At 43.4% G+C, this 21,935-nt stretch overlaps 1 protein-coding gene across 5 annotated transcripts in view; it reads right to left on the reverse strand.

Annotated features, from left to right (window-relative positions):
* The window catches only part of PLD5 (phospholipase D family member 5), a 366,553-nt gene that overhangs the window by 284,827 nt on the left and 59,791 nt on the right, over nt 1-21,935 (reverse strand). Inside the window, exon 1 of one of the 5 annotated variants that reach the window (XM_070501562.1) lies at nt 6,636-7,013. The exons of 3 other annotated variants lie outside the window; for them this stretch is intronic. Coding sequence is in view for 1 of the 2 variants with exons in the window: in XM_044762833.2 (XP_044618768.1) it covers nt 6,636-6,638 (3 nt within the window). In the remaining variant the exon portion in view is untranslated. Of the gene's footprint in view, nt 1-6,635; nt 7,081-21,935 lie in introns of those variants that run through there. One more of the 5 variants, XM_044762833.2, reaches the window with a different exon arrangement.

A 21,935-nucleotide genomic window follows, 5' to 3' on the forward strand; every position in this document is an offset into this window, starting at 1 on the left:
AGATTATATTACTTCGACACATTTGAAAGTAATAGTAATAAACAGCCGTGAGAAAGCTTGAGTAGAGGCAGCGTCATTTGCCCAGGGGACGGGGTTGCCCATCCAAGGCAGGGGAGCCAGGGAACCACCTTCCGCTGGGGCCCAAGGGAACTAACACCTGAACTTGGCAAGTCTGTATAATTGATCCTCTGCTAAAGTTGAAGCATGGGTTACGTCTCATTGTGAAGTCCTGGAAAGACTATTAAATTATTTCTGATTGGGCTTATTCCTTACAAAGACATACAGATAATTGATCTGCAACATATTTTAACCCTTGCTATTTACAACTGTTTCCAGTACTTTTAGTGGCTCAGCCTTAAGCTTCAGGATGAAGCAAGCATTCAGGCTCTCTCCGGCACCTTCACCGACGTTCAGAGAACTCCTGACGGGACCACAGAAGTCTTCCCCACTAAGGGCCCAGAGCATCACACAGACTTGGCCTCCAGGCGATTTGAAAGACGATCTGGCCAATGCCCATCATAAAACATTCCAAAGGCGTACTTTGAAGCATCATAGTTCCTTTTAAAAAACTGCTTACAAAGAATCCCATGCACCCCTATGTTCATCACAGCATTATTTACAATAGCCAAGACATGGAAGCAACCTAAATGCCCAGAAACTGACGACTGGATAAAGAAGATATGGTATATATACACAATGGAATACTACTCAGCCATAAAAAAGGACCAAATTGTTCCATTCGCATCAACATGGATGGACCTTGAGGGTATTATGTTAAGCGAAATAAGCCAGACAGAGAAAGACGAACTCTATATGACCCCATTCATAGGAGGAAGTTAACATATAGACATGGAGAACCGATCGGTGGTTACCAGGGAAAAGGAAGGGTGGAGGGAGGCACAAAGGGTGAAGTGGTGTACCCACAACATTACTAACAATAATGTACAAGTGAAATCTCACAAGGTTGTAATCTATCATAATCTTAATAAAAAAATTGCTTACATATTTTTTATAAATGACACATACTCATTTTTATAAAGAACACTGTTCAAATTAGAAAAAGAATGAAGAAGAAAGTTCAAAAATATCTCCAAAATTGCCCCACCGGTGGAGTGGTGAGCATATTCCTCTGGATCTCCATCCCTGCACAGAGTCCTGCTGATATAATTTTACACAAATGGGATTATCTGCTTCTTTTTTAAAACAAAAATGAAGGAAGGTAGATAAAGCCTAAAAATAGGTTAAACTCAATTTGGGGCTATAAGTCAGACCCATGAGATGCTGCAGGAACGGGCTTCGGGCGCGGTGATGTTCTATTCTTTGAGCTGCGTGCTAATTACAAGACTGTGTTCATTTTGCAAAAATGTGCGTTGTACAATTACAAGTCATGCACTTTGTCAGTTTGTATGTTATACCTGAATAAAAATTTTTACCTAAAACTCCTTGATTAAGTAAATCAATACTCCAGGCAGGGAGAGGAAACATATATAATCCTGGAACGAGTTTTGTCCATTTTTATGCAGTCTTTAGTTTTCAGCATCTTAAAAAATTCATCCATTATTTGTTAACGCTCTTTTTGCACCAACTTAATAGGCAATTCTAAGTCCTAGATTGGGTAAGCGGCATTCATTTTCTTCAACGGTACTAATTATAAGTTAGAAACAGTTTTGCAAAGAATCTCTATGCCAAGTGAACACAAATTGGGGAAGTCTTAGGTGTAGCAACGTAGTACAATATAGCCTGTTCTTGCTATGACAAAGCACTGAAGCTCACGAGCCATATGTCCCATGAAATGATGAGTCAGCCATAGTGTCAGCCAGAAACATTAAAATCACATAGATACAGCACAACAGTTAGTTAAAAAGTGAGATTTCTTAAGAACATATGGGTGTGAGTACCCCCCTTTCTCTCTATCAGAGATTTTATCTATTTCTTAAAATATTTCCATATATGTTTTACTGTGTTTAGATTTCACTACTGAAACCAAAATAAACACAATAATTAAATAAGTGAGGAAATTAATCCAACTATTTTTGTAACACAAGCTATAAATCCAAATACCAACTTCTTCCAAATGGATATGCTTGTCCTTCTAGGGTGGGGCCGCGACAAGGTGGCCTGACTCAGGCTGGTGGTTGTGGGGAGTCTGGGCCCTTCACAGAGTCAATCAGAAGATGCCCACAGCCGAGACCTTGGGGGTCCAGGACATCTGGGCAGATTATCCACACTGGACTGCTAACTCCAAAGAGCAAGAGGGGAAGGAAGAGATGAGGGACAAAGATGAACACTCGCAGGCCCCTGGGAACACCGATGAATGAGGAGTGCTGACCCAAGAAGATAACAGGGAGGGGAGGGGGAACCTGGACTAGCGTAAGCTCAACCGGAAATACCCAAGGGACATCTGATGTGATTGCTGTGTCCACATTTCCAGGAGGGCACTTAAAGTTGCAAGTCAAGGCTAAAAACCTGAACCATACCATTTCCCCTGCAATCCTCTGAGCATCTCTCCAGAGACTTCATCCATCTTGAACCTATTTAATTTCTAGGTTATGCAGCTAATCGGTTTCTTTATTCTAGGTCTTCCATCTATCACATTGATTTTACAATCAACATTAGGCCGAATCAGCAACAACTTCAACGGTATTTTATCCATCAGCCCATATATAGTTGTTCTTGTGTCTTCTCACCCACCGGGCAGCATCCGTCATGAATCACCCGTACCCACGAGGCTGATGGAGAGGATGTAAATTTGAACTGAGCTCATATTTGTTTATTTCAGCTTTGCACTTCCATCAAAAGCAGTTCGCAGAAGAACCACAGAAAAATGAACGACAGAGACTATTCATCTTCATTATATTGTTGATATGTGCAATTTATAATTTTTAATGCTCTTGATAACATCTTCAAGGAGAAACGGAAATTGACTTTCTGACAATCAGTATCTTACCCACTCTAATTAATAAAATTCTTCATACCTTTATTATATGTGCTTTGTGTTTTTTTGAGGGGGAGGTTTGATATCCACTCATTGTCCTCCACATCTTGCCATTCATCTATCAACGTGGCTACAGGTTATCAATTATCAAGACAATAACACTGTAGCGTTAGTAATTTCTAGCTGTATCCCATTTGTTCTCTACACATCACCTTCAAACTTCCATAACCTGTGGACATAGGGTTGTAGGTACATATAACCTCCTCTAATCCTCTGAATCCACCTTCTTCTCCTCAGGAACATAATCAAAAGGCCACTTTACACCTTGAGCTTCTATGTTCTTCTCAGAACACACTACATTGTCCCTCACTTCAAAATACCTTATTGGACCTTGGGTAACAGGCTGTAGGAGTTATCTGTCATATATTCTGACTCAGACTTTCTCCTCCTTGGTACATGCCTTTATTCATTCAACCCAACACACAGAACCTACTGTGTATGAGGACCAGGCCCAGGAGGGGAAGAGTTGCAGCCAGGGACTTCCACTCATTCTCTGGAGCGACTCCTTCAAGGCGTAGGGTCTTCGCTTTTCTTTTCACATTTCACATCCAATCAGTGGCCAGTGCATGTGAAGTTTTCCTTCATGCCATCTTCTCCTTTGATTTCTTTTTCATTTTCTCCTCACCATCCTAATTTAAATCCTTATCATCTTGTACCTAGATAATTCCAAAAGCTCCCTTCCAATCCTTCTCTCTGCCATGGTCCCTAGCCTAATCAAACATCCCACTTTACACAAATGTATTAATGTAATCCTCACAATGACCCAACGGAGGCAGCAATCATTACTCTCACTTGCAGATGAGAACATTCATCGGTAGTTTAAAAAAATACTGTCCAAAATCACACAACTAACAGGTGGCTGACACAGAAATTTAACTCTAGGCCTGAGTATGTTTAAACTCTCTTTCCATTACATGAGACCATCTCCCAGTTTAAGAGAAACTGGCAAGAAAGGGAACACAAGGTATGAATTACGGTATTGGTATACAAAGGACAGAAAACCAAAAGAGGTGATATTGACAAGGAAGAACAGACCTGTGGTGGCAACAGACTGGATATGAGGAAGGAGAAATGTCTAAGATCATCTGAAGTTTTAGCAGCTGAGTCCTTGAAGGTTTGGTCTGGCCCCCTCTCCTTTATATCTTAAAAGATAGATGTATGATGAGGTAGTTTAAGAACGAAAGGCCCTGTATTTGTTCTCACCCTTACCAGCTGTGTGTCTTTAGGAAAGTAGTTAATTTCTCTGTGCCTTACCTCAGTAGCATAGGGACAGTAATAATAATATCAGCTTAAAAGGAAGGATGAGGGTTATTAAAGTGCCTAAAACACTTGGTACACTGCACGTATGTCCTCAGGACTTGTAATATATTATTTGAAAACATCTATGCATTTCCTTTGCTTTGAAGTAACTTTAACTTCTTTGAATTACATAGTATGGATTTAATCATTTGCATTTCCTTTAAATTCATAAATAAAACAAAAACAGCAATCAGAGGCCAGAGCCCAAGCCAGCCCAACTTATTTGGTGTGACACCAGCGAGCCCTGACACACTCCTGATTCTAACGAGGTCAAGGAGAGGGTTTAACCCAGCAGAGTGCTTCCTCCTGGGTAAGAGAGAGAACTGACCACACTTGCATGAGGAGAAACAGGCGCGGTTCCTTTCATCACGGAGGGGACTCAATGAAAATCTAATCTATGGATTCAGTCCCCTACCATCAAAGGCTGGCTTTCCAATCCACGGCTCTCTGTGCAGAATTCTCCCTAATAGGAAAGGTGAAATACAGTTAAAAGCTAGCTGTTTAGGACGTCTTCCCCACAAAAGTGTTACCGTTTTAGTGTTTGCAGTTAAGAAGGGCTCAAATAGACCAAAGCTTTTATTTTAACGTACCACTTGGTAATTTTTCCAACTCTCTAAATAGTAATTAACCAGAATAACCAGAGCGTGGCCTGGGTGCAGCCACTCTCCTCGTTCCCACCGTCCCTCCGCTGCTCCAGAGGCAAGTTTGCTCCTTCCACACTTTCACCAAGTTGTGCCACTGCACTTGCGTCACCTCAGCGCCGACCGGCGCCCCGTTTTCTCCCGAATGCTGTACAGATCGCCACTGCACTCACATCTAGGCCCACACTTAAAGTGTGCTGCCACGGGACTCCATCTGCATTTCAGCCTGGTCCTTTTTAATCCTTAAAGGAATGTTCCCAGGCTAGTAAAGAGAAGAAACAAATTATTATGCCTCAAGAATTCAGGCAAAACATTCAAAGGCACTAAGGAGCCCCATTTAATCCTCACGCTGGATACGCTGGTTTTTATCCATCCTGCTGGTCTAGGAGAAACGGGTGCGTGTCTAACACGACTGCAACATCTCCTTCACTCGTCAGAAGAGCTTCTGAAACGGACGAGATGACAAATGGTACCAGATACCAATTAAGGAGGGAAAAACCTGACCCTTATCTCCGTAGCTTTATTTTTATGGTTTGTTTTATGAGTGAGTGATCTAGTATGGATGATGAGGGCAGGAAGTGAAATGAAATATTCTCATAAAGCCGGTTTCCAGTTTCCCCTTTTCTGAGTTGTTGGAAAGGCGGTCTTATGTACTTCTAAAAATTCCCACATTCCCTTCATCAGCACTCTCTTCATTCATCTGGATTAGAAACAGAATAATCATTTCCCACACATCAGCTGTGCAGCAAATAAGTGTATTTTGGGCATGCTCTCTATACAGTAATAGGTTTTATTTTCTCCTAAGTGTTATGCAATCTTATTATTACCAATGTCCTTCATCCCTTAATTCCGTAAAAAAAATGTTTCGTGGCTTCCTTGTTACACCAGTTTCTCCTCCTATCCTCCCTTCCTCCTTGTATCATGAGTGATGGAGAAGAGGCACTTGGAGAAGGCACTCGGAGCAGAGACCAAGAACTAAGCACACTCATTTCCATGGTGAATCTGAACGCCTCATCCAAGACCTCATGTTTCCATTAAGGCTGTCTCCCGCTGCCGAGGTTTGCTCTGCTGGAGTAAACCACACACACTTCCTCCAAACAACATCACACAACACCTTCTTTTAAAACGTGGGCTCCTGTCACTGCTGCCTGCAAACGATAGTTTTAAAAGAAAAAACAATCACTTAGAAGTTTGCGCCAGCGATGTTACTGTGCAAATACCTCCAATCCAGGGTGAAGCGCACAGACCTGTGACAGCTCGCTCGTCAGCCAAGGAAGCCGCCTCGGTATGAATGGGTTTGCACCCCCACATGGAAACATCGAGAGAACAGGTAATTATTTCTCTGAAGAAGTCTCCTAGAAACTACAATGACATTCAGAGGAACGAGTCCACTTTCAGAGGCTGCATTAATCAGGGTTGCATGTGAGGTCACCGTGGGGACTGTCCTTCCCTGTCTGAGCCCAGCAAACTGTCCTCATTAATTACAAGGCAGCACAACTCCTGACATGAAAGAAATCATTTTTCAAAACTCCATGCTCTGGTGGCAAAGGTGTTCCTGCCCATCTAGTGAAAAGCTGCCAGTGCCCCGAGCTCATATGTCTGTTCCGTCTCACACTCCCAACAGCCATTTTCACCAGCGCACGCTAAGCACTCCTTCCCAGGTAACGAGCTAGGTCTGCCGACAACTCGGAGGTTCTTACCATTGTGATCCAGTCTCCCGTCCCGGGGGCCAGCGGCCGGGGGCTGGTGCTGCTGCGCCTCGCCCACAGCCACCGGAGCCTTCGGAGGCACAGGAGGCTTCATGTGGTGCAAACGTACCGCCACTGATTACATTTCATCCCTCAGTTGCTGGCCTGGAGGCTCTGGAAAGCAGCCAAACCAAGCTGAAAGAGAAAGGGCTGCAGCTTGCAATCTCAGAATTTCTCCTGGAATCTGCTCTTTAAACGTGGGCCCCGCGTGTAGCCTTTTAGCAAACACTGAGTGCTGCTACATTCAGTTACGTTTCTCTCTCTTTTCCTTTTAAACGGAGTTTGGTTTTGTTGCTTCTGGGATGAAATTACAGTGACAGCTCAGGCTGACCCAGGGGACGCAGGCACTGTGCCGACTTCCACACACCTCCAACCTGACCAGAAACGGCTGCTGCTCCCGTGGGGGAGGAGAACCCCGCCGAGCTGGGGGAGGGAGGGAGGGAGGCCACCCACCCACCTCAGGGGCACCACAGCTCCATGCTGAGTGGGGTCAGCGCTCCGAGGAAGACACGGGACCCAGGTCTGGACTAAACCACTGGGGGAGCGCTGTCAAACCCACACAGGTGGGAGGAAAAGTTCCTGCTCATCAGAGGAGTCTGGAGCTCAGCCTGATCTTAAAGAATAAACTAGAGGCTCTTCAGGTGCAGGGAGCCTTTCTGCTAAGACACTTTAAACCTACCAGCATTGCTCAATCACATTAAACTACTGGGCTCTTTGCTTCTATGTTCTGACAACATTTTATTGCTTAAAAATTTTGCCTCAGAAGGATTCAATCACAAACAAGCACACAGCACAGGCGGGACCTCAATGGAAGCTCAGGCCAGGACCCTTTAAAATAACAGTGCATATAAGCAAAAACATCTATCCGGTGCCTTATGGTTACCCGCCTATCCTTCCCCACTTACTGTAAACTCCCCTAGGCCTGTTGCCACACTCATTTTGTACACTTCTGTGTCCCTAGCATGGCATCCACTCTGTTGTAGGACACTGACCGGATGAATTAATCTCCATAATTGTGGGAAATGTTGGCAGAGCCCCACACATTGGTAAATTTCCTTTTTCTTGGAGCCTGATGTGTTCTGGGCTTGGGTTGGGTTCCTTTCACAACTGCTTTCCCTCTTACCAAAAAGGAAAGGTCCTCTAATATGGTTAGGCCTAGAAAGGGCAGGAATAACTTCCAGCAAAGCCAAATACTTGTTTCAGAGCAAATTCAACCCAAGGAATAAAATGCATGCTGAGGGCCAAGTGTTCTGATTTCTTAGAAGAGTCCACGGCACTTATCAGGCCTGAGCATCAAGAAGTGGCTGTGAATCAACAGAGTCAAGAGAACCGCTCACATCTTCCCTCCCTACAGGCGACGGTCTTTAGAACAGAAACGCAGGCATCGCCGGCAAGTCAGGGGCCCAGGAGCGAGGGCAGAGCCCACTTCAGCGCCTCAGTGCTCGCACACAGCAGGTACTAGACACTCAGTGACCTCACACAAACCCTTCACGGACTGCTCCCGGGCTCTGGAATGTCAGACACTTGTCCTCAGGCTGGAAGGAGCCTCCGCTCATGACCCCCTCTCTAGGTCCTTTCTCTAGGACACTCCCTCAGACCGCTTCAACCATTCCCCACGCTGTGCCCAAGGACACTTGTCCTCAGACGGGGTGAGGTGCTGACATCGACTGCAGAGTGACAGCAAAGAGCCTTGCCCTCCTCTTTCCATTAGACCTTGTCTTTGTAAACAGTAGAAACCCCCCACTCTGGCATCAACGAACTATCTCCTTTTCCTTCTACTTGTTCTTCAAAGTGCAGTGTCGTCCATTCCTCCATCAAGAAGCCCCTGAGGGCTGCGATCATAGCAACCTCTCTGTTCCACGACTGTCACTCACCTCTGCCCCACCCATTTAACATCCAACCATATACTGTCTTCTGACACTTCTTGGATGCCACTGTTTTTATTTTGTTTTTTTATTTTTAGGTTTAGCTTACCATCTAACCAGACGGTATATATGTTACTCCTATATAAAATTTGGGAATGGCATGCCACTGACTATAAGATGAAATGAAGACTACTCACCATGGCATGGGAGGTCCTTCATGAACGAGCCCCTTAAAGACTTGTCTCCCACCACACCCCTATGAGTACCATCTGCTTTCATCACGAGAACTCCTTGCAGTTCCCTCAAATCACTGTGTCCACTAAAGGCTTCCAGGCCTTTGTACGCCTCGGATCCACACAGGAGCTCCAGCTCCTCCCTCAGTCCTGTCTGCGTCATCGTCTCTGGTCCTCCCAAAAGAACCAAATGGCAAGCTGAAGGCTGGAGGTGCATCAAACATTGGTGTGGACCATCCTCATGTTTGTGTCAGAGCCCTGCACAAACCTAAGGAGAATGAGAATTTTGCTTTCTCTGTGATGAGAAATGCTCATACAGTGTATTGGCATGATTTTTCCCCAAGAAAAATAGACTTGTCCTCAAATAAATTACCATTTAGCAGAAACCACAAGAGAATATGAAGAAGGATTTCCGAATAATTATCTGCCTGTTGACTGAATCCAGATTCTATTGAGGTTAAGAACTGTTTGGACGCTTGTGTGAATCAAAATTGTTAGACGTCTCAGCTTGATTCTGTCAGAACACGCTGAATCGCAGAATAACGGCCACCTCACTGATCCCCAGCCCCAGACACCATCAACAAGAAGGTGAGAAATTTCCGGAGAGTGAGAAGTAGAAAAAAATTGGAATTTTCTATAAAACAGTAGTTTGTATATTTTCATTAAAAACCGTGGACATCCAAAATGCTGGTCCTTTCCTCTTGAACCCCCAAGGCCTTACCCTTCCACACAACCCCTAACAGCTACAGTATCCAGCCACAGCAAGGGAAGAGTCTCAGACCCAGTGGCAACAGGCCCAGTGGAGAGCTGGCCCCACCCCTTTGACCCTGGAAAGGTGCAAGGAAAGAGAAATTCTCTTACCAATGCATACAAATAGCCTATTTAATGTAGTGCATAGGGCAAATCCATTTTATCTTTTTAATGAAATCTTTATTGCACCTTTAAAAAATATTTAAAAGGTATCTGAGAAGCCCAACAAGACAACGTTATGTCCCTCCAAAGAGTGCTCATTATTCAACTACTCAGTATTTTAAGATGTTCGTCCTGCATTGGTAAAAAGTCTATCCAGCATTCTAAAGCAGCAGCCAGTGGAGACTGGAAGCTTCCTGTGGCCGCTGTGACAACCCTGCCCTGCTGCTCCCCTCGGCAAGAATCCAGAGGAAACGAGGAAAAGCAGACTCCTAATTGTTCCGTAGCAGCAGAATACGCCTGTCCACCCCCTCAAAGGAACAGAGAGAAGGGTTGGGAACTGCTTATCTTTCCCTATTTCTCCCATCTCCAGTTTCACCCCAAATCCCATCTCCCTGTACTGTCCCCATGTTTCGCTCTGTCGCTGGATGAGTTCAGCGGCACCCAACCACCCCTGCCCAGCCCCACAGATGCAGCCAACTCAGGCAGCAGGGCTAAGAGAGCTCAATACAGACAGAATCCCTTGGAAATAAATGCACGGGCAAGAGGGTGCTTTCAAATTGAATCTCAAGCAAACTTGCTCAGGCTAAGAATCCTCAAGCATGTAAAGACATCTTTCGGTTTCCAATAATGCTTCAAAGATTTCTGTTTCAACAGACTGAAATTGATGTTGGCAGAGAAGAAATTAGGTCAACGCACTGAGAAAAAGAAACCATCACTTCCTAAAACGACCCCAAGATTGCCAAGTATTTGTATTATGAAAACAGTTACCGAGGGGAAAACACGTTTCAGCAGGAAAATATTTACATTAATTTCAATTATGGCATCATTTACGAGATATGAATCATACAAGATAGTTTCTAACCATGAAAAGTGGATATAGTAAGGAGGAAACTGAGACAGCAATCAAACGTGGGTGCCCTTGGAGAGGGCACAGCAATCACATATCAGAGTCCTCTGCAGGGTCTAAACCATTCAGCAGAAGGCAGGGAAACTACTTGCGAGACAATCCTGAATTCTAGAGACAACTGACTAGAGGCCCTCAATCTTTGCAGACCATCTCAGTTACTCTTTCCAGTTCTATGCCTGGGACTATCTATTTCTATACAACTGTCACGGATGATGTTCCGTTCTTCTTTGTCACCACAGGAGGGAGCTGTGACATAATAAGGGTGGAGTTCCCCAGCTTTCTCTGAGTGGTCACAAAATGACTTTCAGTACAGGTACACCACCAGCATAGATGTCGACAACCAGAAAAGAATGCGATCAATCAATTGTTCAAAATAAGCTTCAGAACCTCTCCTCCAACTGAAACCACGCGAGTCTTTCACCTACATATATGCACGCGTGTAGTGTGACTATTACTTTTTTTCTCTTGTGTCTACCTTAACACCAGAATCTGTAAATCATTTGAAAGATGTTATTTAGATGAGGATAATCCAGATACACATCCTAACCATTGAGAGACTTGATTTTTTAACTAATGACTTTAATTACATGGAACTCATTGGATTGATTTGTACATGGATTAAAAGCAATCTCTAATTTATCTTTCATTCCCCAATTCTTTTGGCAAAAATGATTGCCCCAAGGATGAAAAGCCTTCTGGAGCATATCGCCAAAGATGATTTAGTGATGGTGAATAAGCTGCTTAATGAAGTGAACTCTCCTATTAACCTTTGGCCAAAGTCACATCTGTACCCATTCCTTGTTTAACTCAAACACTCTTTAAAACCAGCAGCCGAGTTCAGTTCTAATTTGCCTCTGAAGAATTCAGCACAAGCCCATACAGACAAGTGATTATCCCTCAATTTGTAGGCAACGAGGGAGGCACTTACGTGGGGTCCCAAAAGGCATCAATCAGATCATAGCGCTTGTCTCAGAGGGGAGGTCTACACCCAATCAATACAGGAACTCATGGCAATTCTACAAAGCTGCGCAAGCCATCTTAAAGTCAGACGCGGCTACAGCCAAGAGGGAGCAAAGAGCACAGGAACAGCAGAAGGGTCCCAAAGACGGTCCTCGAGCTCCAGTTAGGTGAAGTTTCACTCTGACCAGGCTCACTAGTGGGGTCGTTTGTGGCCAGGGTGGAGCTGGGGTGGGGACAGAGGGGCCAGCTCGTCCCCATGCCACAGCTCCCGGGAAGAAGCCCTAGGAGCTCCACAGGTGAGCCTGGCTCTCCAGGCCACTATGAAGGAACACGTGCAGGCAGGAGGAAGGCACGCATTTTATTTGGGTGTGTCAGCTTGATTTATAAGTTTCAACTATTGAGAGGTATAGAGTTTTGCCCTGCCCCACAGCCCCCCCAGTGTCGGGGTGGGTTTGTTCCCTTCTCTCCTTACTCCACTTTGTGATCAAAGGCGTATCTTGGTTTGGTTCAATTCAGTAACTCTTGGTTGGGTTTCTGTTGGGATGAGAAAGGTGCAGAGACCAGGAGACAAGGCTTGGTAGCCACTGGCCACATGTGGCTATTTAAATTTAAGTTTCAATTAATTAAAATTAAATAAAATTAAAAATTCAGTTCCTTGGTCACACTAGCCATATTTCCAGTGTTCAGCAATCCCATGTAGCTAGCGGCTACTGTATCAGACAGCACACACAGAACATTTTCATCACTGCAGAATGTTCCATTGGACAGGGTTGCCCTAGAGGCTCCTAATGGAGCAAAGGTAAAATGGGGAAGACTGTGACATCTGCACCGTGAGGGCGCAAATCCACAGTAAGTCTGCATGTTTGGAATTACAGTCTGAAGTGACCGTGGCTGCTATTAGACATTATAAATGGTCTCATTGGTTTGGTGATGGTCTGTATCAGAGACAGCAAACTGGCCACCTGTGCAATGAATATTTTCTTTGGCTTCTTTCATGTTGTAAACATGGTGGAATTAGTTTCCAACATTTAAAAACTGGGAATTCATTAAAAATCCAGTTTTCTGATTTCTCTTGAAACATCAGAAGATCTGGCCCTCTGGGCCCCTGGGGGCCTGCATTCCCACTCTGCACCACAGCCCTGGAGTCGAGCAGTAGCTGTGCCTTCAAAAGGACCACGTGCCCTTCAGTTGACCACAACCCCCACCGGCCACTGCACCTGAGGGTTTGTCCTCTCTAATTCCTGCCGCACATCATTTGAATGGAAACAAAAATAACATCTCTAGTGTTGCAAACATATAATACCAAAAAAGATACCTAGAGCACTCTTGCTCCTTCTTTCTGTATCTTTAAATGAATTCCATTCACTTATCCAAATGATGCTCTCTGATCTATAGAAATAGCATTACTGAATTACAAAATAAAAAGGTTAAAGTAAACTTCCTAATTTCCAATAATTCTATACTCAACACTCGAGGCTTCCAATTTGATGGAGGAAGAAGGACAAGAGTGGAAGAGAGATGACAGAGATGTGGTTCTTTCCTCCCTTGTCTACTGCCCCTGTCCTACACACACACACACACACACACACACACACACAACCGTGTCCCTTAGGTGTGGTGAGGCTGTAAAAAGGTCTAGTTAGGCACAAATAAAATGAGTCCACTTTTGAGGAAGATCTTAAATAATACTTGGGAGCCTGATTGGAAAACATCTCAATCATGCACAAGTCTCTTCATTCAAAAATCTGGTCTTATGCTCGTGAACCACATTCATTTAAATTTAAGCTCCATTAAAGCTGGCACTTTGTCCTCCAAGTGACAGGTCTCAGTTCTCAATAAATACCGGTTAAATGAAATAACGGAACCCTCCCAGGGAAGAGAACATTTCCTTAGAAATTCTAAGCCTCTGCCCTCTTCTCCTTGATCTCAACCTGACATAGTGAAATTTGTATTAATTTATTCCACAAAGCCTTTTATGTGCTGGGGCTCTGCTGGAGTTGTATTTTAGCATGCAGCTGTTGATTCTCAAAGTCACAGTTCACATGTTTAGGAAGAGAACTGCAATAAGGTGAGAAGAATTTGATTCTAAATACTACATTGCCGTTGTAAAAAGCTGTATATACACAAAATAACACTATAATTTGTGCATTATATTATCTATTCTAATATCCACTACATTATCTACTCTATAATATAGTATCTGTTATATTCTCTATTCCTCAGCCTTTCCCTTCCTCCTTGGCTGTCCCCTGGAGCCACTGCTTCCCTGTGGCCTTCTCAAGGGGAAGCTGTTTCTTCTCCCTTCGTCCTGTACCACTGGATAAGGACATGGGAGTAGGAGTCCTCTCTGCTCTTCACTGCCACTGTGAGACCATTCATTCTCCCTCCCTTCTCCCAAAAAAGCCCCAGCTTTGACTCTGTCATCAGACTAGATCACCCAATACTAAGTGTCCTAAGGCTGACCATTATCTACTGACCCCTAGATCTGTTCTCTTCTCCTTCTTTCTCACTGTGATGGAATGTCTCCATCACTACCTGAGTCTTCATCTTGAAGACTTCGATATATATGTAAATACTCTTTCCGATGCTGTAGTGTGTCATTTCCTTGAACTACTTCTTCAATAATCTTCTCCACTCTACCTCAACCACTCCCCTGTCGTTACCACTAGCTGCAAATGCTCCATAATCTCAATTTAATGCATCCCACTCTCTGCCTACAAGACTCTATCTTTTCCTCTCGCTCTCTCTGCTGCCCTGACTTCAACGATTTTTTGCCCCCACAGGATAGGCAATCCAGTGATCACAGTACCGAGTCACCATACCTCAGCCCTTGATGTCTTCTCTTTTCCCCTTATCCAGCTTAAAACCAAAACCCATCCGTATAACCACTCTCTTGCCTGTGCCCTCCGTTCCCTTGCCCTTTTCGTGCTTTGTTGAACCTGCTTGTCCTCCAGCCCTCTATACACACAACTCCACTCCTGCACCTGTGCAGCCAAGCATGGCTGGAGAAAGACAAACTTCAAATCCATGCTGCATCACAAGTGGATCCCTAACATTCCCAAGCAACCATTCTCCTCATCTCTACTCCATTTATTCATCCACTTTTCCAAAAGACTATTTCACACTTCTTTTCTCTCCCCAAACTTCCAACACCTTCCTCATTCGCACTCCCAGCTCATGAACTTCATTCTTACTTCACTTCCAGAGACCTCACTGCCTTATCTTCCCACCTTCCCGTGTCTGAATACAGAACCTGCCTTCCCACCTGCTCCCAAGGATGAACCCGCCACGCGCCTGTCTACAGGCAGTCTCTCTGCTTGTACACTACATCCCATCCCCTCAGGCCTACTCAAGGACAGCACTCCAATAATCATCCCCTCTTCTGAGATATCAGTTTTTTGCTCTATACTGAATCACTCCTATCAGCATAAAAAATGCTATTATGTCTCTCACCTTAAAGAAAAAAAAAGACCTTCTCTTCTCCCCATTTTCCCCAGCAACCACAGCATCATTTCTTTATTTTCTGTAAGAAAATTTGGGAAGTGTTATCTATACTGCCTCTCTCCAATCCCCCACCACTCCACTGACACTGCTCTCATTAAGATTGCCCATGACCTCCACATTGCCAAATCTAATGTTCAATGCTCAGTTCTAATCCCACGCGACCTTTGAAAGCCTTTCACATAGTCAATCAGTCCTCCTCAGTCATACACATCTTCCAGTTGACCTTTAAGTACATCAAACTCTCTTGATTTTCTGTCTACCTCACTGGCTGTTCCTTCTTAGTTTATTTTGCATGTCACTCCTCCTCTACCCAACCTTTTAATTTTGGAATGCCTTTGGGATCAATCCTTGGTTTTCTTCTCTGTCTATATTCTAGTCCCATGGCTTAAAACAGAAACTAAATGCCAATGACTCCTAAGTTATATCTCCAGACCAGACCTCCTTTTCTAACTCCAGATTCATCTATCCGATGTCTATGCAACACCACCACTTGGATGTCTAAGAGGCATCTCAAATTCAACCTGACCAAGTTGAACACTGATCCTCCTATCCTATCCTATTTTATCCACAGCCTTCCTCATCTCAATTATGCTAACTCTATTCTTGTAGGCCAAAAACTTTGGAATCACACTCACTTGGATGGCTATAATAATTTTTTTTTAAATAATGGAAAATAACAAATGTTGGCAAGGATTGTGGAGGAATTGGAACCCTCATACATTGCTGATGGGAATGTAAAATGGTTCAGCCACTGTGGAAAACTATCTGGCAGTTCTTCAAAAAGTTAAGCATAGAACAATGGATGAGTGGATAAACAAAATGTGGCATATCCATACAATGAAGTATTATTCAGTCATAAAAAGGAGGGAAGTACTGAACGGGCTACAACATGGATGAACTTTGAAAACACTATGCTAAGTGAAAGAGGCCAAACACCAAAGTTCACATATTGTATGATTCCATTTCCATGAAATATCCAGAATAGGTAAATCCTTAGACAGACAGTAGATTAGTGGCTGCCAGAGGCTTGGCAAAGCAGAGTGTGAAGAGCGATTGCTTAACGGATGATGAAATGTTTTGGAACTAGACAGAAGTGATGATTACACAATATTGTGAATGTACTAAATGCTGCTGAATTGTACACTTAAAACTGCTCCTTTTAGATTATATGAATTTCATCTCAATAAAAAAAAAACCGAATCTTCCTTGTCTCCCCCAGGTAGACAGCAAGCTCCATGAAGGGAATGACTTGCGTCTGTTTTGCTCCCTGATGTACCCAGGTGTGCAGAACAGTGCCTGGCACATGGGAGGTGGGCAGTAATATTTACTGAATTGAACTGAATAGAATTGAACTTCAAAGTATAAAAATGCATCATAAAGATATTAACCAAGCTGATACCAGTGACTGCCAGTGGGGAATGGGGAAGAGGCGTGTGATCAGGGACAAATACAAAAGGGATTTCATCTTCACTCGGAACGTTTTGTTTCTTTTAGTTAACAATGATGAAGCATGTTCACTATTACAAAATGGTAATGCTTGTCAATTCTGGATATTCTGCGGGTACTTGTTATAGGATATTTTTTTGTATCGCTTAAATTTCTCAAAATTTTAAAGGCACGTTAGAAAAAACTTCCATGGTTTTTATTGCAAAGAATTCCTTTGTTCTTCCAAAAAAAACAAAAGTAGTCTTCTTAGAATTTCTGTAACAACATCCTTTCTTGACCAAATATAGTCATTTGGCAACTGCCCACCCACGTCTTATCACTGGAGAAAGGAACTAGCAGAGTTAGAACTACAGAAATATGATCTTCATTAACTTGACCTCCCCCACACCATGTGATGACAGGAGGCTACCTAAGTTGCAACAGAACTGGCGTTCCTACGGTGCACTCACTAGAGATACCGCCAGGGCCCACCAGGTGGCGCACGTGTGTGGGCATCATGACTACTGAACAAGGGCTCCCAGCATCCCCAAAGAAACACCCTTCTCAAAGCGGCCTCTTTCAGGGAGTGTCAGAGCTGCTTCAGCAAGTCTGTGATTTAGGTACTCTTGCCTAAGTCTAGAGCCCCGAAGAAAGCCCTTGTCTCCACACTCCTCAGCAACCCCTGTTCCAGGCAATACCCCAATGTCACAGTGTCCTACAATCTCTAGGCAAAACTGAAACGTATTTATTTTGGAAAATAAAACTCAGTGCATACACTCATTTCCTTTGCAAACATTTCACAGCAAAACAAAGGCTGCATTGCCAAGAGTTATAAAATTAGAGAGGAAATGAAAATCTGTTATTTTCATAATAAGGTCTTTTCACTTAGCCAAAGTATTCTGAGTTCCAAAACAACTCACATTCCCCAAAAGGTTGAGTTTTTTGTTTTTCTGTTTTGTTTTTGCAGGGGAAGATTCGCCCCAACTTAACATCTGTTGCCAAGCTTCCTCCTTTTTTCTTCCTTTTTCCCCACAAAGCCCCAGTACATAGTTGTGTATAGTTGTAAGTCCTTGCAATTCTTCTATATGAGCTGCCACCACAGCAAGGCTACTGACAGACAAGTGGTGTGGTTCCACACCCGGGAGGCACAGAACCGGGGCCACAGAAGTGGAGCATGTGGAACTTTAAGCACTAGGCCATCAGGGCTGGCTCCCAAATGGGTGAGTTTTCACAGTGATTTATTGATTTTAGTCATCTGTAGTTGGCTCTAACTTAACCAAATTTTAAACACAGGAATTTTTAAGCTCTGCCTAGACCTACTGGCTAACCTTTCCAATATTATAATTAGATCAATATCCATTAAACATACAAGCTATACGTAATATGCTAACCAGATAGGTAAAATATCCTTACATTTTCATTGCAAAGTGATATAAGCTTGTGGTAAAAAAAAAAAAAATTCAAGTACTTTAGAGGCAGATAAAATAAAATACGACCGCCTTCCTCCACCTTTCACTCCACTCTTTGCCCCATTTCTCAAATCATCGTTAACAGTTGGGTGCATCCATTTGCAGACTTTTGAAAATACGATTTTTTATTTTAGTAAATGGGATTTTACCACACACATTGTTCTGAAACAGTCTTCTATCCAATTAACATTTTTATGATGGCATATTCCATGTCAGAACATTCATTGTCTTTACTGACTGAATAGTATTTCCCAGAATAATAATAACAATCACAACACCACCACCAACAATAGAAAACACTCCTATCATGCTCATTCTGTGGCAGACTCGTGCTTTACGTGTTTGCACCCAATCACTAATGACAAGCCTGCGAGACGGGAACCATCTATCACCCCCTTCACAGATGAGAGCCCTGAGACAGAGCGATGACCCATGACTTGCTCCAGGTCACAGAGCTAGGAAGAGGTGGTGCTCTGACTCAAGCTCAGGCCCTCGGGTTCCAGAGTCCACGGTCTTCACCACACGAGACTGATTATCCTATAAACTACTTAGCCAGCTCCCTGGAAAAGCACATTTAGATTGCTTGTTTACTATTTTAAACAATGTCACAATAAATATCCTAAAAAGATATATATATATCAATATTTCTTGAAGATTCATTTCCAAAAGTGGTATTGCTTATACAGGCATTTAAAATTTTGGCAGGTAATTGCCTAATTGACCTCTAGAAAAGCTACACCTACCTGTATTCTCCCAAACAGTGCTGTTTTCTTGCCCCTGGCTGACTCTAGATGTTATCCATCATTTTTCTTTTTCAATAAAGCTGATAAACACAAAACAGAATGAAGGTGTTGGCTTAATTTGCACGGCCCTGAACACCTGTGAGTTTGAACAGCATCTCAAGTATTTGTTGCCACTTGTATTTATTGGTTTCTCAATTTTGCCTTCTCACATTTCAGCCCATTATTGTATTAACTTGTCTTTTCTTAGGCATTTGTAGAAGCTCTTTCCCTCCGACACCTTGTGCCCCAATGAGCATGCACGGACCCTGCTGGAATCCCCACCAGCACTTGGAGCAGCTGCTGCACCATCACGACAGCCTCCTGGGGAAGGTCCAGAGGCGAAGAGCTCAGAACGGAACTCGTGAAATTCCAGCTGCTTCCCCAAGGCAGTCTCCAGCACAGCAGAGACAACCAAGTTGACCTGAGGCTACTGGCCACGTCTGCCCATGGAAAATCATTCCCCTTTGTGGTAAATATTGTATTGATCCAACGTGATGCATTCGGAAAAGCAAACAAGATGGATCCAGGACGGGCTGCAGGATGGGACCTAGAGCCTTCACTTACTTAGCTGGGCAAGTTGGTTAATTTCTCCCAGCATCAAAGCCTCCATTGAATAAGAGTCATAAAATCTACCAAATAAGAATTAAGGAAAATGTCTGGAAGCATCTATTACAGCATCTGGCCACATAACAGGTATTCAATTATTGATATGAAATAGTATGTATTACTATGACCATTAATAATATTACTATTATTGATAGTTATTAAGGAGAGGCAAATGTTCTGATCTGCCCAATGTAACTGATGTGACTGGCTTTGCTAGCTTAGCTACAGACAAAACTAGGTGGTAGTCTTCTCCTTTTCAAATTAAAACTCACCTCCACTCCCCCTGATCCAGTGAGCAGCAAACCTGTCTTCCATTTGCCCTTCTCTTCTCTTTCCACGTCCAGGAATCTCAGCTGTGCTCAGAACAACCCACCTGCTCCTATCTTGAGGTGCTGGCGGCAGACTCAGGCACTCCCCTTGGAGGTTAGCGAGCTCCTGTACACCAGTCTTTGTCCAGGACAATGCAGCCAGGCTCCGGCACCAACAGCAGTGCAGATCCCCTTCCAAGCCAGAGCAGTTCTCAGGGCAGTGTGGGAGTCTGAGCGCCACCCTCACCCAGGATTAAACTCATTCAAGGGCTCCCTGGTGCAGCGGGCCTGGGCTCTTAGCCTTCCATCTCCTCAGACTCACCCAGAGCCCCTTTCCCAGACGGCACCTCCTCCAGGGGCGCTGACGGCCACCTCACTTTCCCAGAAGCACCGACCCTTTAAAAGACCTCTCTCACTTCCTGTCGTCAACCTGCAAGTCCCTCCACCTCTGCCCCAGCCCACCTCCTGTTTCTGTGACAGAATGTAAGAAATTATTTCAGGAGAAAATAGTGCCAGTCACGCAGGGATAACTTTTACTCTTCTCATTTTACAAGGGACCTCCCTCAGATCTAGGCAGTTCCAGACGATTCAATCCCATTCTAGTTGCTTACAAGGCAGCAGGAAGTGAAAGAGGTGAAGGCCCAGAACTGTGATTCACCTTGGAGCCCAGAGAGGTCATTCCTGAACAAAATGAATATAAAATAGATGCCCTGCTTTGCTGGAACTGCCATGTTGAGTTGTCTTCTATATCTAGAACCATAAATGCTACCCATACACGATAAACAACACCACTGGCTGATTTCTGAAACAGAGTTTTATATGAACTATGATCGCTTTGGTGCCAGCATTCATTACGAAAAAAATGTGTTCTGAACTCTGAAGCCAATCAAGTTTGTTACATAATGGGTTGGAGAAAACCAACATTATGATTTTTCTTCATGTTCCTACCCTTAGCCATCCTAGTTTGTGGGGAATTTGAAAGCAATTTGCTTTAATTAAGTCAGTAAAGTGACAGGAACTTGTTGAAATCATTTACTGACCTGCTTTCCCAGATGATCTTTTTTCAAATTAAAGGACCCTGAGAGACCAACTTGTTGGATTGCAAGCCACAAGATTGTGTGTTTTCCTTGGTGCTGCAAAACTATCTGGGCACACTGAACTTCAAATCATATAAAAAGAAATGAGAGTACTGCTGATTTGCTCATGAAAGGGTGGGTGTTCACACTTAAATTGGACATGTTCACAGAGCAGAAAACGGAAAATGGAGGCTGCACTCATCTCCCAGTGCAGAACTGCCCAGGGCTGAGTGGAATCAGGGATTTTGATGAACTGCAGATATGCGGGCATAATAACCTCACAATTTCCAGAGATATTCCAGATGGCTGATGCATGAGGAATACGCTTTGTTTGCTTGAATGTCTTTGGATGTGTCTGGATGACCTGGCATTTCACTCAATGTCAAGGCAGCTGACAGGGCAGAAAGGGAACTCTGCTCCTCATGCCTGTGAGCTCGGAGACGGATCCTAGAACCATCCTGCAACGTCCAGCTCTGTGGCCAAATGCTGGGCATGGAGTGGGTACATCTGGCCGTGCAAAAGTGCACTCTTGTTCATCAGGCTGTTGGAATTAAAATGGAGCCCTGCTCTCAGCTGTGTTAACCCAGAGTTAAAATACAAAGCTCTCTACCTGATATTCTCAGCTAGAGAGGGGTTTAGTGAAACAGTCTCTTTGGCTTGAATAGAATCTATGAGTGATTTGATTTGATCAAATGACTAAATCTGTAACTGTTTTCCGACAAAAATTAAGTTAAATAAACTATATATTTTTAAGCCTAAAACATTTTATTTTTCCCTGTTGAAAGTCTCTACTTAATCAAATTCATGTGTTCTAAACATCAGATTACAGAGCCCATCAAACAAACAACTTAGATGGAAACAAGACAAAAGTTCAGGTTGACTACTTTTTAAACAAAACAGTAGAGTTGTTTGAGTTTTAAAGAATATTTTCAAAGAGAAATTCAGAGATAAGAAAGAGAATGTTTAATTTTATTTTCTTAATCTCCAAATATCTTGAGATCTTGCATGAAAAGAGAAAGAATAGAAAAAGAGAAGAGAAAAAAGACAGAAAAGAATATTAAAAAAATGAGTAAGAATGTTCAAGCATAAGCTAAAATATAAGTCTAAAATTGCACTTAGCATTCAGGAGTACCATAACGTTTAATAAGAGCCCCAAAAGGATATTTCAATTGGCAGTACATCCCCACGCTGTCAGAATTCCTGTC

This window comes from Equus asinus, chromosome 30 (genome assembly GCF_041296235.1).
Source record: "Equus asinus isolate D_3611 breed Donkey chromosome 30, EquAss-T2T_v2, whole genome shotgun sequence".
Taxonomy (NCBI): Eukaryota; Metazoa; Chordata; class Mammalia; order Perissodactyla; family Equidae; genus Equus; species Equus asinus.